We start from the raw sequence: 26,159 nt of genomic DNA on the forward strand, positions 1-26,159 counted from the left end.
ATACTATGGCAAAACTACTCCCTCAGTGTCAGTTAGTTGTGGATGAGATTCATCTTATCTTGGTGTCAGAGCTCTAGAGATTGGTGAGGCATAAGTAGAAGTTCAGTCTGTGTTCCTCACATGCTTCTGAAGCAGAGGCAGCTATAGGAGTTGAGTTAGAAGAAAAAACTATCTCCTTAAGTTAAAGAAAAACAAGAAGAATGGAAAAAGAAAAAACATGCAGAAGCTGTCCCATGCATAGTTCTCATTTGCAAATAAAAATGTAACTTAGAAGGGAGGAAAACAGAAAGCACTGAGGAACAAAGGAAAGCATGCAGTCACAATCTTTGCTTAGGTTAAAACTGTCTCCGCTTTTATCTGTCTCCAGCTGTCTGCAAGAACAGATAAAAGACAGCATTATTTTCCTCCCCTGTTACCATCTAGGCCTGGCCAACCTCCTAACAGTGCAATTACAGGCACTTTGCTAAGGTTTGTTTATAGCAAACAGCAATGCTTACTCTTCAGCCTCATGCTAACTTACAAACCACTCTGTCAAACATGGCACATACCAGCAAAGTAGACATCTGTCGCTACAAGATCATGCCTGTGCCTTCTCTATATGCAGCCACATTTGGGCAGGGGGAAGACCCCCAAAGAGAAGTATTTATCGGATGATCCACAGGGTCCCAGAGCCCAAGATCTTTTCCTCCTCACAGTTGACTCCAAAACTAAAACAAATGGTGCTGCCTGCAGCTGGCCTCAGTGACTTCGCCCTTCCAATTGCTCCAGCCTCCATCACTCCTAGGGACATGCCACAGCTGATAAGAGCCCAAACTGGGTAAGACTGTGGTGGAGAGGCTGCCTTCTCTGTGGCCAAGAGCCCTGGAGCTGGAGCTCTGCTGCTAGGCACAGCAAGGGGATGCTGCCATCTGCCCTTAACACACTGCCCATTTAAAGGGACTAATTTTGCATAAGGCCACGTAGTGCACCAAGGTGCACACACAAACCTGTAAAAGCTAACTTTCAGGTACCAGATACTGAGGAAGTGTCACTTATGTGTCTCTCTCAGTATCTGAAGGTTATCTCTTGAGATGACTTTATTCCCATCAAGGAGATAGGGGTTCCTGTTGCCCCTGAGAAGTGTTAATGGTACCTATAGGTGCCAATCGCCTTCTCTCACCTAGATAGAAGCCAGCCAAAACAAAATTAGAAGTAATTTCCCACTCTTATTTATCCAGATTTATTTGGGGGTCCTTTGTGGTTTTAATCGGCGTATTTGAGATTGCTAAGGTTGTATTTTGCAATTCATGTTTTATTAACTCTTATAGTGTGTCAGGCTATACATCTGGGTTATTACACCCACAAATTTCATATACCTGAGTAAACATACAGCAACTTTATATTTCGTCTTCCATCAGCTGGAAGGGTAATACAATACAGCAGGCTGGCTCACGTGTTGAGCAGCCCTGTGAATTAGAATCATACAATATTCTGAGTTGGAAGGTACCCATAAGGATCATCAAGTCCAACTCCTGTATCCATACAGAAGAACCTAAAAGTTAAAGCATATATTTAGGAGCATTTTCCAAAGTTATAGGTGTATTTCTCATGGAGGCCTATCTAGCTACCCTGCAATCATCATCTGTAATTCACCGTCTGCCTTATCTTTTACAGCACAGTCATGTACAAGCATGGGAGACTTAATGACAACACAGCAGCTGTATACTTGCCCTCTCCAAAATTACCTAGCTTTGTGAGTACTCCTTCTGATTGCAAAGCACCTTCTTGGTCAGAGAAAATACTAAAACCTGTAATTCCCTCCACATTTGGCTGATTGACCTTGCCCTTGGCTTATGTTGCTGTATGGGTGACTTCTTCATAAGGTTGTGAAGCTGCTATATGTCACTGGAATAAAACCAGATGCCTTGTGCATGCTGGATCTAGCACTTGTCTTCAGGTACGTGTTAGTACAGAAATAGCCTTAATTAGCAGCTGTCTTCATCTGCTGCAACCCAACTATATCTTTACAAAACAATAATTTATAATCCAGCCGGTGAGACTTCGGTTCAGATATTATTTGTTTGATAACATTTGGATGAAATGCTGGGAAAGTACTATGAGGACAGAAGCACTGGTAAAGTCTCAAAAGCAAACAGCCAGAAAGGCACTGGCATTACAGTTAAACGAAGCACACTGTCCAGCTGAGCCTCCAGCAGCTGGTCCCAAGGACTCAGATCTCTTTCTCTGACAGCTGAGATACTTCCCTGAGCTTCACACTTTGTCTGGGGCATAGCTTGTCACCTTTCACGGGCTTTCTGTGAGCAGAAATAGACATACAACCTGTGAAGTTCCAAATCAAAGGAGTGGGTCTGGCAGGACTATGACAGTAATTTTCAACCTATCCACAAAGAGTTTGTCACTGGACAGCAAATAGTGATGAACATTAAATTCCTTTGTAGGAACAGCACATAACATCCTGCATCTCTTACCAGCAATGCATCTTTCTGCCTGTTCTCTACAATACTATGTTTGTATCTTCCAAATAAACAGGAAGATTCCTGTGATCCATCCTACTTATAAATCATTGCACAAGGTTATAAACAAGAATAAATCTCATACATATATGAGAAACAAAGAAACAGATAGTTCTGTCTCCTGTGCTGACATTAAAGCTCTTGTCAAATTCTAGAAAGTTTTGTAGGGAAAACTGTGCTTAACTTCTTTCAAAAAGTATGAAAAGGACTATCAGGAAAAAAATTAATTAAAGATAAAGAAGTGGTACAATGCTGAAAAGACAATATTTGCAAGAGCACCTTTATGCACAACAAGCAGACAGTCAGGATCAGAAAGAAAAATTGGTGTTGAAGAACCTTCCTACCTGACTCTGTACTCTTTTAAAGAGTGTTTCTTGGATGAAAAGCTTTTTAAAAAAACTCAAAAGATTATCAGGCTTGTCAAGTCCCATGCTTATGTGTCGGTCTTGTTCTTCCAGTCCCAGCATTATATTTTCTCACCTCAAATTTGTTTAATACAGTACCAGTACTGAAGCTACTTCTCGCATAAGAAGGAAATCTCTCCTGGAAAGCAAAGTGTCTGTACACCTCAATTAGCTTTGAAGGTATGTTATGGAGGCCATGTAATGTTAAAATGGATTGAGCTCTGTTTTCCTGTCTGTCAGGCTGGTGTTGGTTTGCTAAATTGTGCCAATAACATTTATGATGCATTTTGGTAACAGAGACAGAAATTTCTTATTGTTTTTAACATCAGTCTTTAGTGGAAATAAGAAATACTGCAGCATGCTCCTTGCTCTGTGTCTCTGCCTTCCACTGTTCTTCACAGAGGCTGTACCCAAGTACTCTCTGTGTGGACACTCTCTGTGTGGAAAAAGACTTGTGCAGCTACGCTCTACAGTACATCTCCAACAGTGCAATAACCTGAAACAAAGGTCAATTAAGTACATTCTTACGTGTGTTCACCTTTTATCTGAGCACGCATGATATGCCTATCACTAGCTATGCTAACCAAAAACAACTGCAAAAGTTCAACAGTGGTAAAATATATGGTCCAACAGCTCAGAGAATCACAGAAAAGGGAATCACCCATGCAGGTACAACTAAGTAGCAAATATGAATTCCAGGAGCCAAGTGTATATACCCAATGTTGCAACTTTCTCAAGTAGTTTGAGTAGACAACAAGACCACAGAGGCATGTGTCTATTGTCATCTTTGTAGTTGTATCATCCACTGTCAGATAGGTCCACTCACTTATCCATCCAAAACATTCTTTTCTCATTCTATTGGCTTAATTCCCAGATAGACAATCTTTGCTGACATAGGGATGTAACAGAGACATGCAGCAAAAGTGAAGGGGAGCCCACAGTTATGCAACTACTGCTTTAATGTTAACAGCTTAGTTAGAAAGATTGTCAGTGTTAGCTTCAAAAGAAGACATCAACATGCAGAGACAATGTAAATACTAAATGCCAATGGGCAAAAAATCTGCTCCTGAATTTCCATTATAGTATCTAAGCTGTACAAAATCCCATGAGAACAAGAGAAAAATATCATTATTTACTTGGCAGTAGTGACACCATTAATGGAATATTACATCCATTTTATCATCTTCTCTTTGTAAATTATACTGAAATTTATAGACGTTTTAGGGAAAAAATTAGACAGTTATGATTTAACATATAAAAATAGACACTCCAAAGGAAAATGTAACAAATTCAGTTAATTATGAAAGTAAGAATTATGAGTAACTTGTTCTCCCAGAGCATCACATGGGAAGATACTCAAGCCCATAAGTTTATTGAACTGACGAGCCATTTTCATTGTTTTACACAGAAGTACCCCAATGCAGACAGTGTAGCTTTCACCAGGAGACAAACATGCCAGTGTTAACATCAGTCTTAAGAATTTAGATTCACTTAGTATTTGCAGAAAGACTGCATGTTAGAAGTCTATCAAGCCAATCAACTGGCACTGTGGCATGAATGTTGGGGTGTGTGTATGTGTCCAGCAAACGAGTGCTTGGAGCAGGCTTTTGTGGCAGCAAGGTCTCTGGCCACAGGCTTTGATGTCACAATCAATGGAGGTTCCACAAGTGAAGAAAGAGAAATCTTGAAGAAAACAAGAGAAGATGAGACATTATTAGGTAGCTATGGGCTGATTCATAGTAAACAGTAACATTAAAAGCCATGTACATGAATTGCAATCAGCACTTTAGTGTGCCTACAAACCCTGACCGAGGGTGAGATTTTTCTGTGCCGGGCGCTGTATAAGTGTATAAGTGTATAAGTGTATAAGTGAGGAATGAACCTGTCCTCAGCAACTGATGCACTGAGGGATTTGTTTCCTACAGTTTCCTACAGTTAACAAAGTATCTGCCACTGCAGTCTGGCTCCATCCTCCCAGGCAAAATCCTTAGCATGCACACACTCCTATTTCAGTCATGTTTCATCAGTCCTGTTGGTTTTACTGTTTATTTTCCATCTCCTCTATACTGCACCTCAGTAACATCAGTATAGGCACCAGTCACCAGGAGATGGCATCATTAGAAGTTAACAACACAGACTCTTAAACTTTGCAGTTAGATACAAGTGTGAGACTGAATGTAGCACTAACGACTGAATTCCTGAGCCTCACAGTACTGCTAAAAACTAACATTCCCAAAGCAAACCATAGCAAGTATTTGAATGCAAGGTGTGAATTTCTAAAATGTAATTTTCAAAAGATGAAGCTGCTATTATCTGGTGCTTTGGCTACTAACCATGTATCTCTCTGTATGAATTAAAACTAAGCATATTGTCAACACTTAGCAAAGACTATTCTTACTATGGAATCCATGAGAGATAACTTTTCCTAGGTGACTAAAAAAAAAGAAAAATCTTGGTCTGGTAAAAGGAGCATACAATTACATAAATGCTTTCACAGACAACATTTATAAAAGTTATGGGAAATAATATAAAATTGTTCGAGTGTTTTTCATATCACCATTCTACTCATGTTAAATCAAACTTGCAGAAAGTGAATAAGCGTGATCTGACCTACTGCAGGGATGAATAGTGATTCTTGTATCACTGTGCAAAGTCTCAGAGAAAGTGAAATAATTGCCTTTAATCTTACTGTTCTATCAAAGAGAATAAGGAACCCACTTGCTGGGTTAAGTGTGTCAGAAAGACAAATTATACCAGCTCTGTGTGCATGGATTCTGAGGTGTTGAATACTAATTTTGAAGGAATTTTATCAGATAGCCAGATGAAAAGAAGTAACAGGGACTTGTTACTTTTCAAGAGTATATGCTTTCCCTGCCTGCTGGCAATTAAAGTTTGACAGCTTTTCAAGATAAACATATAAAATAGGCTTGAACATATTTGTTTGTAAAATATTCTGGTCTTAGGAAATTTTATAGAGTGGAGGTAGAAAAAAGAAACTATTGTATTTTGATAACATCAGGTAGAGACATCATAAATAAGTATATGATGATAGCTTAATTAAAGTACTTCACAGAACTCAGTCTTATAGATTGATGATAAAGAGGAAAATGTGTCAGTGTGTGAAATAACATTCCTGAGAGATAAATTAGTTATCTGTGGCATTTATTGTTTTTCCTCAACATTCTCATGCACTGATCTTGATATTCTGCATATGTAATTATCTTATATATAATAAACATATTTCTTTAATAATTCAAAATATACTGAAACAGGCACTGTCACATTGGCTGCCTGGTCTCTTTTACTGTATCTTTCTGCTCCTAAATACTGATGAGAACTGCTGCTAGGCAAACTAAAGGGTTGCTTTAAATTGATAAAAAGCTATGAGTAAATAGCTCTGCCTGTGATAACACTTTCAGGAACTAAGAGTAAAATAGTTATGTCAGTTAAAAGAGTATGTTAGTTATACCAGTGTATCTCAAATCACAGAATTATTAAGGTGAGGAAAGAACATATGATGCTCTGGGTGGTGAACTTTCTTTTAGTGAGTTGATGCAGAGTTTGTGCTGGATGTCCATTTTCCAACTTCACACAATATCTTTAAGGGTACAGCTAGGCTAACACCATACCTGTGCACCCATTTAAAAGCAGGCAGCACAAAAACCTACAGGTTTTTATCTGTTCTTCCAAGCATCTTTCACATATTGCTATAATAGTATCTCACTACCTATTTGTTCTCTCCTTGCCACAGTCTGCCTACAAACCCACATACATCCCACAAGTGCCACCCATTCATTTCTAAACAGCACAGTCCACTCATCTTCAATTTTGATATGTGAAAGTGTTTTCTGCCCAAAATGCTTCTAGCTGTCTCATGGAGCTGACATGCTTACAGGTCTATGAAGGATCATCTCTCACAGAGTCTGCCCTCTCCTACAAATTTAGATTAAGCTTAAAAGATCCAAGATCTGATTCCTACTCATTCCATAAAGAAAAGGCACTAAGAAGAGCCAAGGGAGCTGAGTTTCAGGAGCAGCCTGACGATAAAGTAGGCAAAGATCAGCTCTAGAAGCCAAAAAGCCAGCTCTAAGAGTTGATCAAACAAGACATTTGAGTAACTCTTCTTTTAAGGTCAGGTTTAAGAGGCAATTTAGGAAAGAAAAAGTGCAGAAGTAATAATATACTTCTAAACCTAGTAAATGCTACTCATCATCCTTAATCTAATCAACAGAAACGTAACATAACAGAAAGGAATTTTTCAGTTATGGCTGAAAATTGCAACACATTATTTTATAGATTGTGGGTAGGATGGATTCATTCTGGTTGAAGGGTCTATGTTTCCCCACAGACTGTCTTGCAGGATATTTCTTTGGTCCCCTTTTTATTCTTCACCAGCATTTGTATTTCAGGAAGGAAAAACAACCCAGAATATACAACTAATATGGTTTTAAACCAATTTTAGTAACCTAGCTAACAAAATCACCCAAATTTCTCCTTGCATAAGTGGTTGTGGTGACCACGAGCATGGAAACTCATTGCAAAGATAAATCTGGACAGGAGAGGTCAGTTCATATCTACCTGGTACATATAGTATGTGGTAGAATCCTGAAACATCCCTTCTTCTTGTTTAGTGAGGCCTAAAAATGTTGAGATATGTACAAAACACACAGGAATATATTATGGCTACAGGGTTGAGGTCACAGGGAACAGGGCCTATGTTACTTGAAGAAGGAGTCATTAACCTGTGTGTTAGGTTTGCACATTTTTTTATTACTTCGTGTTTTTTGCCTTGGTGCATGCAGTCACCTGGTGCAGCCAGTTAGAGGAGCAGCTCAAGGACACAGGCTCACAAGCTGTTGGTAGATAACTTCAGCTCCAGCTAATGATGAAACCATGGCAGAAAAGGAGGAAGTGGTCATATAAGAGTAGCCACTTTGCAGAAATGTAACAGGAGCTCATCGTTGTAAAGAGGAGGTACTGCCTATCAAATTCCCCGAAAGTCTCAATGTCCTTGCAAATAAATGGTGAACTCTCTTAAAATCTTAAAAAATTAAGTTTCAAAATAATGGCACTATTGAAAATAAGTTTCAAAATAATGGACTATTGAAAAATACCTACAAATGATGAACATAAACAAGATCTGGTTTTGTGATGAGAATCACAGATGTCTTTCAACTGCCTACACAAGATCATGAGTATGAAGTCAAATGGGGGAGTAACAAGGGATTCAAGCTGCACCCTTAGCACTGCCAGCCTTCTTGTCAGGATGGTACTGATTTCATGGGGCTTACTTTATATTGAAGGAGGTTTCTATTTCAGGCCTATTCAGGCCTATTTCTTTTATAGGGTCATTGGTTTATGTAGTTACCTTAACACCAGTATGTAAGAGGGATGTTTTGACTCTGCATCAGCAGTCTCCTTGGTCCATATGGCTTTTCATTTTCAGAGCTCTCATGACTCACCAATGTGTGTTCTGGTTGCTGACCCCAAGGTTCCAAGTATATTTCCACAACTTGTGGCACAATTTGGAAAAAGGATAGATGCAACAGGAGAACAAACCACTTAAAGACTTCTCAAAGATTTCCACACTTTCTTGTTTTCACCCTACTAGTCTAAAGCACTCAAGCTGATGCTCTTCCACTAGGAATTTCTACAATCATCCAATACCTTCTTCCATGAGGTAGCTCTCTGATAAGAAAGTCAGGGACTGATTCAGATGCCTGACATCTACTTGAAGGACATGTACAGCAAATGTACAGCATTAATGGTAGCCAGAAGGCAACAGATACGTTATACTGTCCAATAGGGTCAGGTTCTCTCATCCCATTAAAATAGGTATTTTCCCAGAAATTATTGATCTGGTAAATTTTTATATACATGTACAACATAATGGCTAGAAACTTTGAGCATTTAGCTTATAGGAAGGACTGGAGAGAGAGAGAAGAAGAAAGAAAAACATACTTGCTTTGAACATAAAATAGTATAGCAAATGTATTTGCTGAGTGGTGAAGCCCTGTGGGTACTATGTTGTCCTGATCAGAAGTGACAGTGACACAAATGCTGACAAGAACAATCTTCCCTTCAAGATAAAAAAATTCAAAACACAGGTGGAAAACAAAAAGTATATTTTCTCCTGCTGCTTGTAGGTCTTGTTTCAGACATAAATAACCTATAAATATTTAGAAGTTCCTAATTTTGCTGGTTCATTTAATGAAGTTGTTAATTTTTCTGCAAACCTAGCAGAAGAAGATTGTCCTTATCCTCTCTTGTTCGATGGAGTCATAGAATCTTAGTGTCTTTGTGTTGGAAGGGATGTTCAAAGCCATCTAATCCTATGCCCCTGCCATAAGCACTAATACCTTTCACTAGATCAGGTCCCTTAGAGCCCTGTCCAGCATGATATTGAATGTTTCCAGGGATAGGTCACCTACCATGTACTTGGGCAATCTGTTCCAGTATTTCACTAGCCTCATCATAAAAATAATCTTCCTGTATTTTGAATATTGAATATACTGGGTTTGAAGTTTGAATATACTGGGTTTCATTCTAAAACCATTAGCCCTTGTTCTTCTACAACAGGTCCTACTAAAAAGACGTTAAGCTAGCCATGACCCTTCCCTTGTCCACTGATGTAGTCACTCCATCACAGAAGGCCACTGGTCAGTTAGGAAGGACTTGCCCTTAGTGAAGTCATGCTAGTTGTCTTGATTCACCTCCCCATTCTCCATGTGCATAAGCACAGCTTCTTGGAGGATCTGTTCCATGATCTTCCCAGACACAGAGGTGATGCTGACGGGTCAGTAGGTTCCAGGATCTTCCTTTTTATCCATTTTAAAGACCAGGTGCATTGTCTCCCTTCTTCCAGTTACCTGGAACTCCACTAGACTGCCATGACTTTTCAAATATCATGGAGAGTGGCTTGGTGGCTACATCAGCCAGTTTCCTCAGGGATTTTCTGAGATACATCATGTGAGGTCCCAAAAACTAATGTACGTTCAGGTTCCTCAGGTGAACGTGAACCAGAGCCTTACTTACAATGGGAAGGACTTTGCTCCTACAGTCCCTCTCTTGAAGTCCACTGGTGGCAGAGGTGTAGGAAGAGAGAAGGCCATTGAAAACTGAGGCAAAAATGTTGTTGAATACCTCAGCTGTCTCTTCATCCATTGTTGCCCATCTGCCAGTCATACCAGTCCCATCAGGATCGGATCCATCCAGACTTGTAGTTAGAATAATAAAAGGCAGATTGGCATCTTCTGTCAAAGCTTTTCTTAAGCCACCTCTTGGTGACTTTCCCCATATCTGATCTGTGTGCTTCATCCATCAAGATCCATTAATCTACACTATGCAGACAACAAAGTGCTCAGCTGCAGAATAGCAGTTGACACAAGTAGGATATAAGCACAGGCCAGGAACAGGACATTTAGTGACCACCACCATACCTCTCCACTAACATTTCTGTGTACACAAGGAAGGAAGACAAGATGATAGTCCAGGAAGCAAAGGTAAGTATGGGGATGTACTTTGACAATACACCTAAACAGACACAGCTCTGAAGAATTTTCTAATATTTAATCTTGCACTCAGTTCCTGGAAGAAGTTATTTCTGGGTAAATCAGCACTATAACAACTTTAGCATAGGTCAAACTTGTACTGAAGAAATTTTCTCTTCAAGTTAAAGACTTTATAAAATACATTCTGTGAAGGTTCTTGTAGTAAACACTAGGGATATAATAACTCCTTATATGAATTTGATTGATATGTCTGACACAGTAAACATTTTAAAATTTTATCATCAGTACCTGTGTATACAACAGACAAAGAAAGAATTTATTCTGTTCATGTTCAGAAAAATGTTTGTAGCTGATGCAACGTATCATTTCCTTTTTTTGTTGCATTTAAAGTTACTGTGGTACTCTTTCAACAACTATGAACAAAAGGTTCAACTTCTGATACAAAATATTGGGCATTTAAATCCATACTTAGGAAGAGGCCTAAATGGTCTAATTTGCCATAGCAGTCACACTTAAAATTATCTATCATCTAATTTAGTTTGCATTAGCTATATACATTAATGCAAAGGAAAAAAAAAACAAAAAACAAAAAAAAAACAGCATTTCTACTGGCTTTCATCCCTCCTTAAAGTCATCTGTTTCACAGATGACATATCTATGTCTCCAAGCTGGTTGACTAAAGGAGCAGAACTTCTGCAGTGCTGGGGTTGCCAGGGTCTGCTACAGTGTGATGGCCCAGGCAACTCCTTGCTGTAGTGTAGTTTAATGATCTTAGGTTTTACTTAACACATACCTGGTGCCTTTGTAATCTTGTCAGCAATCTTTGCTCAATGAGCAAAATGACTTTTATAATGGCAGCTTCTGGCAGCTAATGGTCGTTTCAGGTCTGTGTTTAAAAGAAACATGTTGGTCATAGCCTTTCATATTCGAATTACTTTTCATTGCTGGATTGAGTGCAAGAGTTAAACCAGATTTCTTTCCAGGAAGCACACAAAAGGCAGAATGGGTCCTCAGATCCCACATTCATGCTCAAACTCTTTGGCCAACCAGAATAAAGTCTGGTCTGCTTTTTTAATGCAGATACAGTCCTAACTGGAGCCAAGAAGCAGCAAAAGGCAGCCTGCTTATCATCTCATTTAGCTGACATGGTGAAGCCCTGAGACACACATCTATGATACATTGGTAGAAGCAAAGTAAGTACATCTGTGCTTGGTTCTAAGTAGAGTTTGAGTTAAAACTGGGATTCAGCTCGTGCACAGCAAGGGTACAGCTACATTATCCTTGAGGTACTGACAAAGAAACTGCAACCACAAATTTGTCCACAACCATGCAAATCAGTTTCAAAAGCTTCTATCATCCTTTTTCTTAGCTTACTTTACCTTCTTCCCAAGTAAAATAGTTCAAACTCATCCAAAGATGTCTTGAGCTTCCACAGAGAAAACAGTGAAGTAACATTTGCCTCTATAAGAGGTACAGAGTGCTCAAATATTTAAGTTCTATGGGATATTAAAAGATGACAAAAAGTCATGCAATCAATACACTGCCCTAAATTTCTACTCCCCTGTCATCAAAGTATCTGACATCATCACATGGAAACTAGTACCAACAGCAAAATCCCTCTGAACTTTCGTTAATTTGTTAGCAGTAAGTTTGATGTCTTGAACAGCTCCAGTTCAACCCATTCAACTATTTCTAACTGAAGCACCTAAAATTTGGCTGTATATGAACTATAATGTTATTAAAAAACCCTTAAGATGCTGTTTACTCCACTGAGATATTGTTCCTCTCCACAATTTTTCTGCCCCAACTCCAGCTCAACCAATATGTGCACTGGAGCAGGATCTGCATTGGCTGATTTTAACAGATGATCAAAAATCTCTTTCTTACACTCATTAAACTGATGCCTAAGGGTGTCTAGAACAATTTTTTTCCTAACTCCTGTGTCATAATAAGATGGAAAATCATCCATGTCAAAATTGCAGGCAAATTCAACACATCATAGAAGCCTTTCTGGACAGGTCACTATAGAATTTCGTTTGGACTGGAAGGTAGGGTCAAACACATAGAAATGCTAGGACAGAGCAGGTGACGCCGGCAGCCTTTTCCTTCCTTTGCAGTAAACTTCTCCCCTGCAGAGCACAAAGTCAGGCTAATTACACTTCCATAGGGAGCATCTGTGTATCTAGCAGCTCCAGTGTCTAAATTTCAGCTTGATACAATTTAAACTGCTTGAAAATTTTACAGTTCTGGAAAAAATAGAAGCATGGAAAAGCTTCAGGCAGGCAACTAATAAGAGCATTACGAAAAGCTACTAGTGGATCTTACATATCTAATTTTTCTGATTGCACAAAGGCAATATCATGATCACAATAAACATTAAGCAGCCTCTCTAAATGTTTCAGGTGTCATGTAACTGGTGCCAGTAAGAAGTTTCATTCAGCTAATAAAACATGTAAGCTCTTCATTCTGCCACTTTACTGACCTTGAGACTATCCTCTAAGAGGTATTTATAAAGAAAACAATTGTGTGTCATCAGCATGGATGATATGATGTACACACCATTGAGAATGCACTCAGAGGAAAAATCCTGTTTAGATGAAAGGTATTCTTGCATACGAAGTGGAATTCCAGCTCCTACGTAATTCTGATTTTATTTGATGTTATTTAAACAAGTCCCAACCACCAAATCCAAGGCTTGTCCCAAGAGAGGAAAAATGAGTTTATAAACCCCAGTGAAATTAAGTGACCTTTTCAGTTATCCAGTCATGACAATTTTTAGTCCAACACTAAGTGTCATACCCAGCAGGCAGAGCACTGTCATACCCAGCAGGCTTTTAAGCAGGTGTGTTTTCTCCAGATGTACTCTCAGATATGCCAACACAACATAGCAGGGCTCAAACCAATTCATGTGCTACAGGGGGACAGGGAAACATCATGTCAACAGCATGATATTGGCTGCAGGGCAGTCCATCAAAAATTATCCTGCCTGCTTTTTCACTCTGGAGTACTAGACCTGGTAAAGGACTTCTGGTGATTTTCCAAGGCAGGTTTTAATGAACTCACACTGCAAGTATTTACAGAAGCATGAAAATCAGTTAACAATCAGCTTTCTTGGGAAGGTAGTGTGTTGGGTTTGTGTGGCCAGGTTTTAGTATCAGCAAGGGACACAAGGGTAGCTTCTATGAGAAATTCTGTATCAAGTAGAGCCAATTCCTGGCAGCTTCAAAGATGAATGTGCCACTGGCCAAGGCTGGGTCAATTAGAAATGGTGGTAACACCTCTGGAATAACATATTTAATGGAAAGAGAAGTTATTGTGCAGATGTAAGTGCAGCCAGAGAAGAGCAGAGTGAGAATATGTAAGAACAACCCTGTAGACAGCATGGTCAGTGCAGAAAGAGAGGGAGGACCTTGCTCCAGCACCAGAGTTGAAATTCCTCTGTGGCCCCTGGTGTAGCCCATGGTGAGGCAGTTGTGTCCCATCAGCCCATGGAGATCCATGGGGATGCAGGGATGCAGAGATCCACCTGCAGCCCATGAAGGAGATCTACCTCAGGGCAGGTGGGTGCCTGAGAGGAGGCTGTGAACCTTTAGAAGGCACTTGCTGGAGCAGGCTGCTGGCAGACCTGTGGAGAGAGCAGCTCAGACTGGAGCAGGTTTTCTAGTAGGTGTGTGGCCCTGTGGCCTGTCCTCGTAAGACTGCACCATGTGATCCAGGTTGGAGCAGTTTGTGGTTGACAGTTTCCCATGGGAGGGATTCACATTGGAGAAGTTTGTGGAGAACTCTCTCCTGTGGTACGGAGCCCACTCTGGGGCAGGGGAACAACTACTCTCCCTGAAAAGGGGCACAAACATGTGATGAACTCATTGTAACCCCCATTCCCCATCTCCCCATGCTCCCTGGAGGGGAGGAAGTAGAGTTCATGAAGAAGGGAGGAGTAGGGGAAAGGTGATTTTAAGATTTACTTTACTTCTCATTATCCTGCTCTGATTTTGTGAGTAATAAATTCAATTAATATCCCCTATCCCACAGGTCTGTTTTACCTGTGACGCTATGTGGTGAGTGATCTCTCCCAGTCTTTATCTCAGCTCATGAACCTTCATTATATTTTGTCTGCCCTGTCCTTTTATGAAGGAGAGAGATAGAGAGGCTTTAATGGGTGTCTGGAATCCATTCAGGGTCCAGCCACTACAGAAAGACACCTAAACTGATCAGACTCCTACTTTCCATCTCAGTAATCAGCTCCATTCTAGAAATTGTGAAGTTTGAAGAGGACTGCTAAAATTTCTGTGACCTGTACTGCTCCTGGACCAACGACAACATGGTCCAGTAGTGACAGAAATCCCTCTTCTCAAAATGCTAGCTGCCATTGCATCAATCCAGAACAAGAAGGATGCAAATACCAGGTGCACAGTGAATACAAAAGGAAGTTACCCCAACAACATGGTACAGTATCTGCTTAAAAAACTTACCTCTCCTGATTTTATTTCCTCTAGCACCAAAAAGAAAAGAAGCATGAGATTACTTAATTGGCAAGACTCTGTGAAATGTCTTTTCCTTTCACCTCCTCTCCTTTAGCATCAAGTCCAAGAATACCCATAGAGTGAAGGGCCCAAGGTGGCAAAATACAGACTAAATGTACCAGGATTACTTGTGCAAAAGTAAGAGCTGACTGCTACTTTTATTTCCAGTTCTCCCACACATGAACAACAGCACACAGTCAGAACACTAAGACAGGATTTGATTCTTGCAGATAAGTAACATCTCAAATGCCCCAAAGGTCTACATTCCATCCATTATTTTGCAGATTCTTCTGTGGTCTCTGCTAAGCAGGTGCTTACAAGAACTTTTGCATACTAGAGATGAGAGCTGTTATCCAAGAAGTTTCTGGTAAGCAGCTCTAAGATATGCTTAAGAAATAAACAAGGGCTGAGGTGCAAAACAGCCTAAATAGTTTTCAGCCTATATATAAAAGCTGCCCTGCTTTTGAGAGTGAACTATGTTTTTCCAGTCACCTGTCACCTGAACTTTTTTCACATATGGGTATGTCCAGCAGAGTACTAGTTCTGTCCAGGATTTCTGGATGCACCATTTGTCTTCCATAAGAAGTCACTGTGAATGCACAGATGAAATGTTCATTGTAAATGCAATCAGCAAGTATAATAAACAATGTACCTAATCTACTGCAGATGACCAGAGCATGTGCAATGTCTTATCACATTTTGGCTGTCCTTTACACAGGGCATCTAAACTGTGCAAATGTCAATGCTTCTAGAGAATATCTGACCAGAAACACATGTTCTGGTCTGATGAAGCCTGGACACTGAAGTTCACTCCTGAAATTTGATCTTTGCAAACGTTTATGGAAGGTATTGACTACATTAGAAACAAAACAAACCCTCAAATTCATTGCAAATTTAGCAAGATGTGTTTAGTAAAAAGGAAATGTTATTCAAGTTCTGAGTCAAATAGCAAGGAAGCAGTTCTGTTGGTCTGCAGCACCATGGTGGTTAGCACTTCTCCTTCAAGTCTCGGCTTTAATTTCTTCCTATAATACCATATTATTTTAATATTCCCCCACCAGATTGTATTTGTTTGTGATTTCTAAAGCCAGCTAGAATTTATGCTATTTTTCCAAAAATAGAGCAATCAGCTTTACCTATGATATGCTGTTGTTTTCTTTTTTCAGTGCCACAATGTATAATGGTCCTAAAGCTCTGAGACCACTCTACCATTGTTATCACATGTGTGGAGGGACAAGCTGATTTCTGTATTCTCATATGATATGAGGTGGAATGACAGAGTGGAGAAAGTTAATAGGTGCTGTTTCTAAGGAGTTAGAAACAGTATTTCTATTTCCAAACATCTATTTCCAAAACCTGGTCAAAATGTATTGACCAGGTTTTGGAAACAGATTAAATATTCCTTTACAGAGAAAGACTGTAGCTGCTAGGTTTTGCACAGAGTTTTTGTGCTGTACAGGAAACTGCAGAAAAAATAAATAAGGAAATATGAACTACATAAAGCATCCATCTAATGGCTGCTGCTTTGTTACTTGGGGTCTGAAAAATTACAACAAAGGAAGGTAAGGTTAAAATAATCAGCAGTTGTATAAGAACTTCTTAAGCCAGCATCACATATGGTACATTAGCAATGTAGATGGATTTAATGAAAACTGAGATAAGTGCATGCATCTGTCATCAGCCAAACCTACAAAATGTTTTCCTCAGAAAATGAAATGCAATGATATAAGCATTCATCTGTAATAGACTTATAACAACTCTAAATGGTAAAAGTAGTGCTGCTTTAATGCATTTCATGAGTTAACACTAAACATACAGGCAATTCCTATGACAATTGCCCTGAAGAGAACAGATTTTGTCATAGGTCATAATTAAGCACACATCCTTAGATTAAACAACACCAAAGTAGTGCATACTTCTGTGAGTCACCCTGTAATGCAAAACTGAGTGTGGTTTGTCACACCATTTCAGCCTCCATTACAGCTAAGACGGTAGTGTGGAATTTTTCAAGCTTCATAGGAAGATTATTAAAATGGATAACACTAGCAGGCATTCTAAAGAATATTCTCATCACTTGCCAAGTCATGCTCTTTGAGGTATCTGCCAGTGTGGGAGGGATGCATGGTCTCAAGGGGGCCTGTGTTTCACGGTCATCTCAGGCAGGGGGCTGCAAAGTTCATTAAATGATCTTATCTCACTGTTGGTTCTGTTCAAAATAGCCTTGATATGATGAAGGATTTATGTTACCCACACTTCAAATAAAAAGTACCAAGGGATGCATTTCATTACTGCCCTGTGACACTGGAGAAGCCACGGCTGCAGTGGTAATATTCCTCGTTTGTGTCACACAGAGAATTTATTTGCAAGAAGAGTCCTGCTCCAAAGGTAAGAAAGTATTTGTTTTTTTGTAGTGAGTTTTCCCTAATAATGTCAAAAAGAAATGTTTTTGTTCTCTAACTTTAATTCTCACAAGTATATTCTAGGAAAGATGAGAGTGTGAGGAAAATGCCAGGGAAGAGTGCCCAGTTTAGCAGAATTCTATGGAAGCTGAGGAGCATTGATACAGAAAAAATATTTACAGATAATTTCCATGTCACAATCCTGAATAAAACACCAAGAGATATAGCTGTACATTCTCAACTGATGGGCTAATGCTAGCCAAGGTTATACACACACACACACACACACACACACACACACTCACTCATCTCTCAAAGGCTTTTTAACTATGATCTTCTGCCTTGAGGCATTTTAATTCAATGGTAGACACCTTCATAGGAATCAGGAAAGGTTTCTCTTGCATGTTTTCTCTGAACTGGATGATCTAATAAAGGACATGAGCCCTGGGCAAAATTTATCTTCTTTGATCCTACACCGAGTCTTTCTGTACTCAAAAATCAAACAACAAAGCAAAGTGCATTCAAAATCCTTAACCAATAAATATTAATTTATGCTATATACTTGATACTATGAATTCAGCAGTACGTAGGAGCAGGCTTCAAATGTATCCAGCAGTGGAGAAAGTCTAATGATCAGAAACAACATTTGATCTCACGAGCAAACCACAGCCACTTTAAATATGCCTTAGATACTGAAAATTAAAGGTCAGTAAAAGTCAAATGAATATATAGAAAGCTCAGGAAAGGCACTTGGACATTTATTTATTGCATACCAGTTTTGAATACCTGTTTGCTTATTGCTCACCTCTGTGCAACTGCCACCACAGCCCTGTTTGTGTGTGCTGGTGGCAGGATGTATTGGAAGGCAGGCAGCCGCCACAGAGAGCAGATGCAGGGAGTAGGAAAACCTGGGTAGTAGAGGGGTGAAGAAAAGTTTATCCAGGGATCATTTAGTAATACCTGCATGAGTGCAGTTTCGGGCATCACAATGTGAAAAAGACATTAAACTATTAAAGAGCATCCAAAGGAGGGCAACAAGGATGGTGAAGGGTCTGAAGGAGAAGCCTTATGAGAAGCAGATGAGGTCGCTTTATTTGCTCAGTCTGGAGAAGAGGAGACTGACGACAGAACTCATTGCAGTTACAACTTCCTCATGAGGGGAGGAGGAGGGACTGACACTGATCTCTTCACTCTTGTGACCAGTGACAGGACACAGGGAATGGTATGAAGCTGTGCCAGGAGAAGTTTAAATTGGATATCAGGAGAAGGTTCTTCAAGTGGAGGGTGTTTGGACACTGGAACAGGCTCCCCAGGGAAGTGGTCACAGAACCAGCCTGACAGAGTTCAATAAGGATTTGGACAAGTCTCTCAGGCACATGGTGTGACTCTTGGGGTTGGTCCTGTGAAGGGTTGGGAGCTGGACTTGATGACCCTTGTGCATCCCTTCCAACTCCACTTACTCTATCACTCTATCAAATGCAGCTTCAGCAAGAAGTGGAAAGAGATTTTCCAGATGGAACAACAGAGGTGAGGAAACCAGCCAGAAAGGTGTTTGAAAGCACAGGTCCAAATCAGTCAGGTTCGGTGGGAGGGCTGGCATGGGAGATGGAGAGGATGTGAGGAGAAACACAATAGACATGATGCCAGAGAAGGGAAAAACAAAGGGACCTTTCACAGAATCCCTTGGCTGCACGCTGAGGGAGAAGAGACAGTGCAGAATGAAAGGCAGCAAGTAGCAAAATATAAAAAGCCAGGCATGGGAGCAGAACTAGGATAATAATAAATAAATGGGTTACCTAGAGGAAAATGAAAGTATTGATTGCTCAAATGTTTTATTCAAAAGATTTTAAGAACTTTAATCTTCAGCCAGAGGACTGCTGAGCCCTCTAGTACAGAAAATCAAGGCACAGAATCAGTTCCCTCCAGTTTGATATTTCCATTGTTCAGATGTCTGATATCCAGAGAAAAGTGAAAGCAGATGAAAAGGACTGAAGCCCATCAGATGAAAAGGACAGAATAAAACATAGTGCATGGCATTCAAAGGCATTGATATTGACACTGTGGCAGTATGAAATGCAAAATTCATGTAGCTGCCACAAGCCTTCTCTTAATAGGTTTGTTTGTCCAAATTTTCTACCAGTGCAAAACATTTGAAGAATAACTATTCTCCTTTTTAGAAAGAATAGGCTCAGATCCATCACTTCTCACAGAAAAGCAATAAAGGATTGTGGGAATTAGGAGAAAGGATAATGGTTAACTAGAGATTGCTACATACTGCTTAAGAGAAAACATTTTCAAATATTAAAACTGTTTAATGCACCTGTTAGAAATAATTTGCTAGATGCACACCTGTAACTCCTACTAGCATTGCTCAGTCATGTGTCAGTATGGTTGTCATTTTCATACACAGAAAATTCAAAATATGTGGAGAAATCCAATTAAATTGATTGAAATTTATACCCAGAGAATAACTCCCTGACTGAACACACACTGGTAAGAGCATGTATTTCAAATTTTGCCAAACTAGGAAATACCGGTGGCAGAATAAATAACATACCTAGAATTCCCTCATTTCATAGCAAACTCCAGACAACACTGTTTGCAAAGGAAAAGCATAGATTGGTAGCAATGCCAAACTGCAAATGAAAATAAAATCATACAGTACACATGGAAAGTCACAGATCTTTGCTGATGAGATACATTCGTGAATTTTTGGAAGAGACTGGGACAGTTAGGGACTTGTGTGCAGCAGACTATAGCAGCCTTCCACATCCTCAGGCTGATGCTCCAGATCATCTCCTCCCATAACTGCTCATAAACGAGGCAGAATGGAAGAGGAAGCTGTGAGAGCAAGCTGTGAGAAACCTCTCTCACAAGTTGCTCATGAGCGGCACTCATAAGATAAACTGCACTGTGCAACATGCCACACAAACCAAAGGGTACAGAACATTAAACTAAAGTACTCTCTTCTGCCTCTGAAGAGTTCTAACCAGAGTTTGGAGACCCAAGTTAGACTTGAAACCAATATGCTTCCCTAGGCAGGATCTCAAAGGAAGCATCAGTCAGCCCTTTGAGATGTGAACTACTGCCAGCTGCAGAAGCAGAAGATAAATTGCATATCCTAGACCCAAGGAAAAAGAGGGAAATAATGAAAATTATCACTAGTCCTCTTTTCCAAAATCAAAACAGATTTCTGATTGGTTTTACATCAAACAGTACCATTAGCCTAGATGGTATTCTTTCCTATATATATAATTCAATTTTTATCATTCAATACATATATAATAACCAGTCACAAAGCATGGTCCAAGTAAAGTCAGAACAATAAAATATTATATTACTTCTAGGGAAATGCATAAGACCTTGAAAACTCTGACTTACTGTGCTTTGTAAGAAACACAAGAAGGAGGAAAATAGCTCTCCTGACTCATTAAAAGTTCTATAAATTTTAAAAATACATTTCATATAACAATGTGTGCTACTAGAGGAAGAAAATCCACACTTTTCTTTACATTATTCTGGCTAAGAAACTTTTGACTTCCAATTCTCTATATGAAAAAGTGTTTCTGGTGGTGGTAGTATTTTCTCACAAAAATAGTGAATTTTAGCCTCAAACTATTGATTATTTTTTCTTTTACATAGAAGTCGAGATGTTCTTACATTCCTTTTTTGTTCCACCAATATGATTTCTGAGTTCCAGCTAATAGTGCTAGTGTCACAGCTTCCCTAACTTTGTAAGACGTCCTTTAACAAATTGAGGCTAGATGATAAAAACCTGCTCTAAAATTATTAAATCTAAAAATAAGCAGTCATTGTTATCATGTGGTGGATAAAGCCTTCCTAGAGTTTATCATGTTATTCCTTTCATTTGAGAGTGCCTACATGTGTCCATTGGCTTGCAACCATGCCTCTGTCAGAGAAGAGTAACAGAAAGAGCCTCTCATTATTGTTCTCTTGAGGGATTGTCACTAGAGGCTTAAAAAAGCTTATTTAGTCCTAGCTGTGGCAGGGCAGTTTAAGTCAGAACTAACTGCAAGGTCTATAAAAGTGCATCACAACTGCCTGTGTGCTTTAATAGTATATTTCTGCTCACCTGTTGCATCATACTGAGATTATTTGTTCAGGCTGCTTTGAAGGCCACTTCCATTAAATCTTTTCCATTCTTCTCTTTCCCTGTTAAATGAGGCCCCTTATCCTAACAACTCTGAATGAGGCTTCAAGGCATGAAAGTAAACTGTTTCCAGGTGATAACTGCTGCTGCAAAGTCATGATACAGGCTTAAGTCCTGTTACACTCCTCTGAAAACAGCTGAAGTAGGAGAGAAAAATATGAGAGGTAGAGAAATAGTGATAGACTAAGTCTGATATCCCTGACTGCTCATATGCACTGAAAGTTTATGGTTTATAAAATGGATGGCAGGACAGAGGTGAATTCAAAATCTATGCATGTGATGCATAAAGGCAAAAGAAACCATGTGAGTTATTTCAGTGGAGCTATTGTGCAGTTCCTACAATCACCATGAACAGGCTCAAACAGATAATTCAAAATAGAGGTAATTTAGGATAAGGATACAGTTCAGAGAAGCAAATACTGGCATATTTACAAATACTGGCATATTGTGTTTATCAAGGACATACAAGGATCACTAATGATGCAGAAATTCTGATGTGTTCAGTAACTTTGATCCTACTTGTACATATTTGAGAGTTCTCCAGCCACAGGGGAAATGAAAACAAATAATATTAAGAACTGAGGAAGAGAAAATTTGGCACCAATACAACCATCTTTTAGGGCAATATAAAAGGTTAGGAAAGAAGAATGACTTGGACAATGGTGTGCCTGATGATCAAATACACACAAAGAAAATACCACAGATCACAGTCAGAGAAAACTACTAATTCCTGTTCCTGTCCCACCTCACACAACTGCAAAAAAAAAAAAAAAAAGGGGGGAAAAAAAAAAAGATGTCCCCAAAGCTGTAATGGGTAGTATTACACACACTTTGTAGCCTCAACAGAGTTCTAACATTCTTGTAAATACTGTCAGCACCAGAGGTAAAGTGAATAGCAATGGAAAGTACTTCTGAATACCTCTTTTAGTGGCTTTAAATTTTTTCTTTGTGATTTTTTTGCTGTGGGGGGAGGTGTTAGAAAGACACATCTATGAAATGTATTAAACCCAGTACCAAGAACATATACAATCAAATCAGGAGGCATAACATTAAAAACCAGTAAAGGATATGAGTATTCTGAAAGTACATGCTTGGGCTCAATTACACCTTATAGCAATGAGTTCCATAATTTTACCTTATTCAGGAATGATATTTCATATATATATATATATACACATATATATATATATATATATATATATATATATATATATATAAAAGATGCATCCACAGTATATTAGACAGAAATTCATAATAATTCAGAAGGATGAAGCTATTATGCTTTGCTATCTCTTCTGATAAAGAAACCTGAAGACATTATTTCCTAGCAGTTTATGTTGGAGCTCCAAGTATATAGGGGAATTTTTCTTCCTGCACTCCAGAAAGAGTTATTCTTAGAGATTAACTCCTAGGGTGGAAAGTCTATTAGTTTTACTTAGATCGCTTTTACCATATCTTTCTCATACCTTTGAAGATTGCTCCTAGTACAAAAACGTTTAAAAGGGTAGTAACTGCCACCTGGGAAGAAATATTTGCGTTGACATTGATATATATGTGGATATTTATAGAAGACACATATTTTATGAAAACATACACATGTATTAAGTGAACTTTTTGACCGGAAATTGGTTATGCCCTAGCACAGCTGTAGGTGTTCAGCAACACTTGCAATTCACATTACAGACTAATGTCAACAATTATATATCCAGCTATATTTTGTTCAGGACTGGGAAATATGCTCAGTAATTCCTTTCTGCAAGAGTCGGGCTCAAGCATCATGCTTCTATTATTTGGAGGGCATGAGCTAACATATGAAGTCTTTACAGGGAACCACAGGGGAGTTACAGGGAAATCCTAGTAAAAAGGAGACCTCTTCAAAAGACCTGATTTTGTCCTCTGCTCACAGAGTCTTTATAATGTGTCTGTCAATATTTCACAAAACAGCCAATTATATAAGGATTATCAATTCCCAGTTTTGTGTTTTCCTATGATGCCTGGCAGGGGAATGGCAGCAGTTTCTTCAAGCTTTTCCAAGCTAGTCTTGAGGGGCTTGTTTACTATCTCTCTATGGCTCTGATTAAAATAAATTACAAATAATTTCCATGAATGCAATCAATGCATGAGAGAGCCCTAAATACTTGTTAAAAAATTAAATTATCTGGAAAACATTATAATGGCATGTTCATGCAAAAGCACATAGCAATTTGAAAGACAGCATGGATATACTAATTTCATATTTAATGAAGTTTTGAATGTAATGATACAATTTTCTAGCTGCAATGTAGTATACAGGGAATTTACTGTTAGCCCACAAAGAGTCATCCTGAGGCAAATATTCTTTCCCTAGGATAAGATTCACTCCAGAATTTATTTTAAGATGACATTAACTAAAGCTGAAAGTATGGAATCCTCACAATACAAGAATATATTCAATAAGTTGGAATCTATTTGAAGAAGAGGGTAAAATAATTAGTAAACAAAGTGGATTTTGCAAGTCAGCATCTTATGACATTATGTACATACTTTTATAGATATTAATTTTCTACATTTCCAAAAAAACGCTAAGGGCCAGAATGATTAAAGGCAAATCATCAGAACAATAGTTACTTTAAAATTTTAGAGACTTGAAAATAATGGGGCCAAAAAATCCTATTTGATATAGCAGTTTGTTTGTTTGTGGGTACAGTAAAAAGTATCCTAATTGCTAAATTACAGAATACAAGAGCACTGTCCTGATTGTGAACATAAACACCATAGTCAGATGGAGGTGAGAGATATTTTAGGTACACAAGTAAGAATTCAAATCACTGTAGACAGTATATCCTCAAGTGTCAGAGCTAGGAAAGAAAAGCTTAAATAATGAGTCATGCCCACAGTTATCCTGATCCTGCAAAAAAAAGGACTGTGTGACCCTAATGATGAACATCAAAAATCTGCTTCCACAGATGTGGAACCTGTAACTTATCATACAGTTGTTTCAAATTTTTCCTTTAGAGAAAATGAATAGCCAATATATGCGTCATGAAGTGCGAGGCTGTGAAACCAGCGACCTGAGGAACTTCTGGGAAAAGACCATCGAACAGCAAACTCAGTATCTGCAAAATGAGAAAGAACGTCAGCGAAGAAGCGCTCTGACAAAGTGGGTAGTCTGCATCCAGAAAGCTTACTTGAGTTTGCATTGTAGTTATTTTTCTTTAAAAAGTAATACCAATACTTAAGTCGTGCAATGAAATCTGAAAGTAATTTAGATTTATAGAAAATAATAAAGCTTCCCAAATTAGGATGTAATACTAATGTGTTTAAGCTATGACTTCATACAACAGGAGAATAATTCACTCTTGTTCCATAAATGAGTCTAAAGCATTGAACTTTCTGAAATTACCAGGACAATATTTAACAGTGCAGTCTTGAACATAAAGACTTCTGTTCAGAGCAAATCTAGCACAGATGTTTACCTGGCCCACATTCTTACTCTGCGGCCTTGCTTTCACAAGCAAATATTTTGAATTATTTAAGATTGTTTAAATTGTGTATGGTAAATCCATTATAAAGCAGATGATCCAAGCATCCTGACCGAGGCAACCACCATTCATAGCCATATCTACCTTATTCATCACATTTGCCTTGATCAGTCACTGCGAGAAAGAGCAGTCTGCAGCAAGATCAGCACAGTTTTACTTCACATCAACTCTCCATAAGTTGAAGGCACATGCAAAGATATATGCTTTTGTTATTTATTACATTTTGTTATGAGGTCATCCAGTGAGAAAGCAATTTTCCAAAGCCTTCCTCATAGCTCTCCTTGCATTGATACTTGAAAAATTAAGAGCAAGGATTACCTTGTAAAGCAAGCAAGCCTTACATTACTAACCCTGGATGAAGGAACTCTAGAATTATTCTCCAGCATGTTTTATCCATTTGTGACTAACCTAATCTCAATGTTGCAACTCCTCAACTGGGCTCTCTTTTCTAAGTTTTTCTGTGGTACCTAGACACTATCAAAGAGAAAATAAAGGACCACATATTACTGAAAGCTACCTGCTATGGATCTAACAGAAGCTTCAGGATCTGCAGTGTCTCCAAGCTGAGCAGGACAGAGAAGGAGGGAGGCTGGGGAAGTGCTGGGTGATGTGACCCAGCAGGTGGCAGCAGGCAATCTCCAGTGCAGGTAACAAATCACTCGGGTACAGGCACTCGAGAGAGGGCACACTGGAGATGGAGATGAACCACAAAGCTCAGGTGATCCCTCACTGGGATTTAAGAGCTTGTCCTCAACTACCATCCAGCAAAGAGCTCTAAAGGGGAAGGAAAATTTGCATGACAATTGGGAAAAAGCACCAAAGAATATCGTCAGTGGAAAAGATGAAGAGTATAAATCCATTCTGTGTAAAATTATGGGGACAAGCTGATCCGTGTTTCTGTCCCTAGGCTCAGAAATGAATGGATGGAAAGGCTGGAAAAACGGATAAAGATGTTGAGGACCCAATCTGAAGACTCATCCAGCTGAAGAGCCCACACTCATTATACGTTTGGGGGAAAATAAATCTGTTTTGTAGGAAAGCGTGATGTAAAAGCTGAAATCAGTTTTACTCTGTAGCTTAAATGAGCTATAATTAATTAGCTGTCATTGTTTGAAGT

General features: G+C 39.0%; 1 protein-coding gene across 9 annotated transcripts; it reads left to right on the forward strand.

Annotated features, from left to right (window-relative positions):
• Positions 1–4,579: 4,579 nt before the first annotated feature.
• LOC128782054 (protein FAM240B-like) lies at positions 4,580–26,159 on the forward strand. Of its 9 annotated transcripts, none has more exons than XM_053932158.1 (7): positions 9,669–9,713; positions 10,386–10,419; positions 11,509–11,621; positions 15,236–15,318; positions 17,171–17,336; positions 24,516–24,660; positions 25,950–26,159. In XM_053932158.1, exons 5-7 carry the CDS (start codon positions 17,192–17,194, stop codon positions 26,026–26,028), a joined length of 369 nt encoding a protein of 122 aa, XP_053788133.1. In that variant the 5' UTR covers positions 9,669–9,713; positions 10,386–10,419; positions 11,509–11,621; positions 15,236–15,318; positions 17,171–17,191; the 3' UTR covers positions 26,029–26,159. The 9 variants fall into 9 exon arrangements, with proteins under 9 accessions (XP_053788132.1, XP_053788139.1, XP_053788136.1 ...); XM_053932159.1 differs by having other exon boundaries at positions 9,690–9,713; positions 10,390–10,419; XM_053932157.1 differs by lacking the exons at positions 9,669–9,713; positions 10,386–10,419 and adding an exon at positions 4,580–4,635.

This window comes from Vidua chalybeata, chromosome Z, assembly GCF_026979565.1.
Source record: "Vidua chalybeata isolate OUT-0048 chromosome Z, bVidCha1 merged haplotype, whole genome shotgun sequence".
In the NCBI taxonomy this organism is placed as follows: Eukaryota; Metazoa; Chordata; class Aves; order Passeriformes; family Viduidae; genus Vidua; species Vidua chalybeata.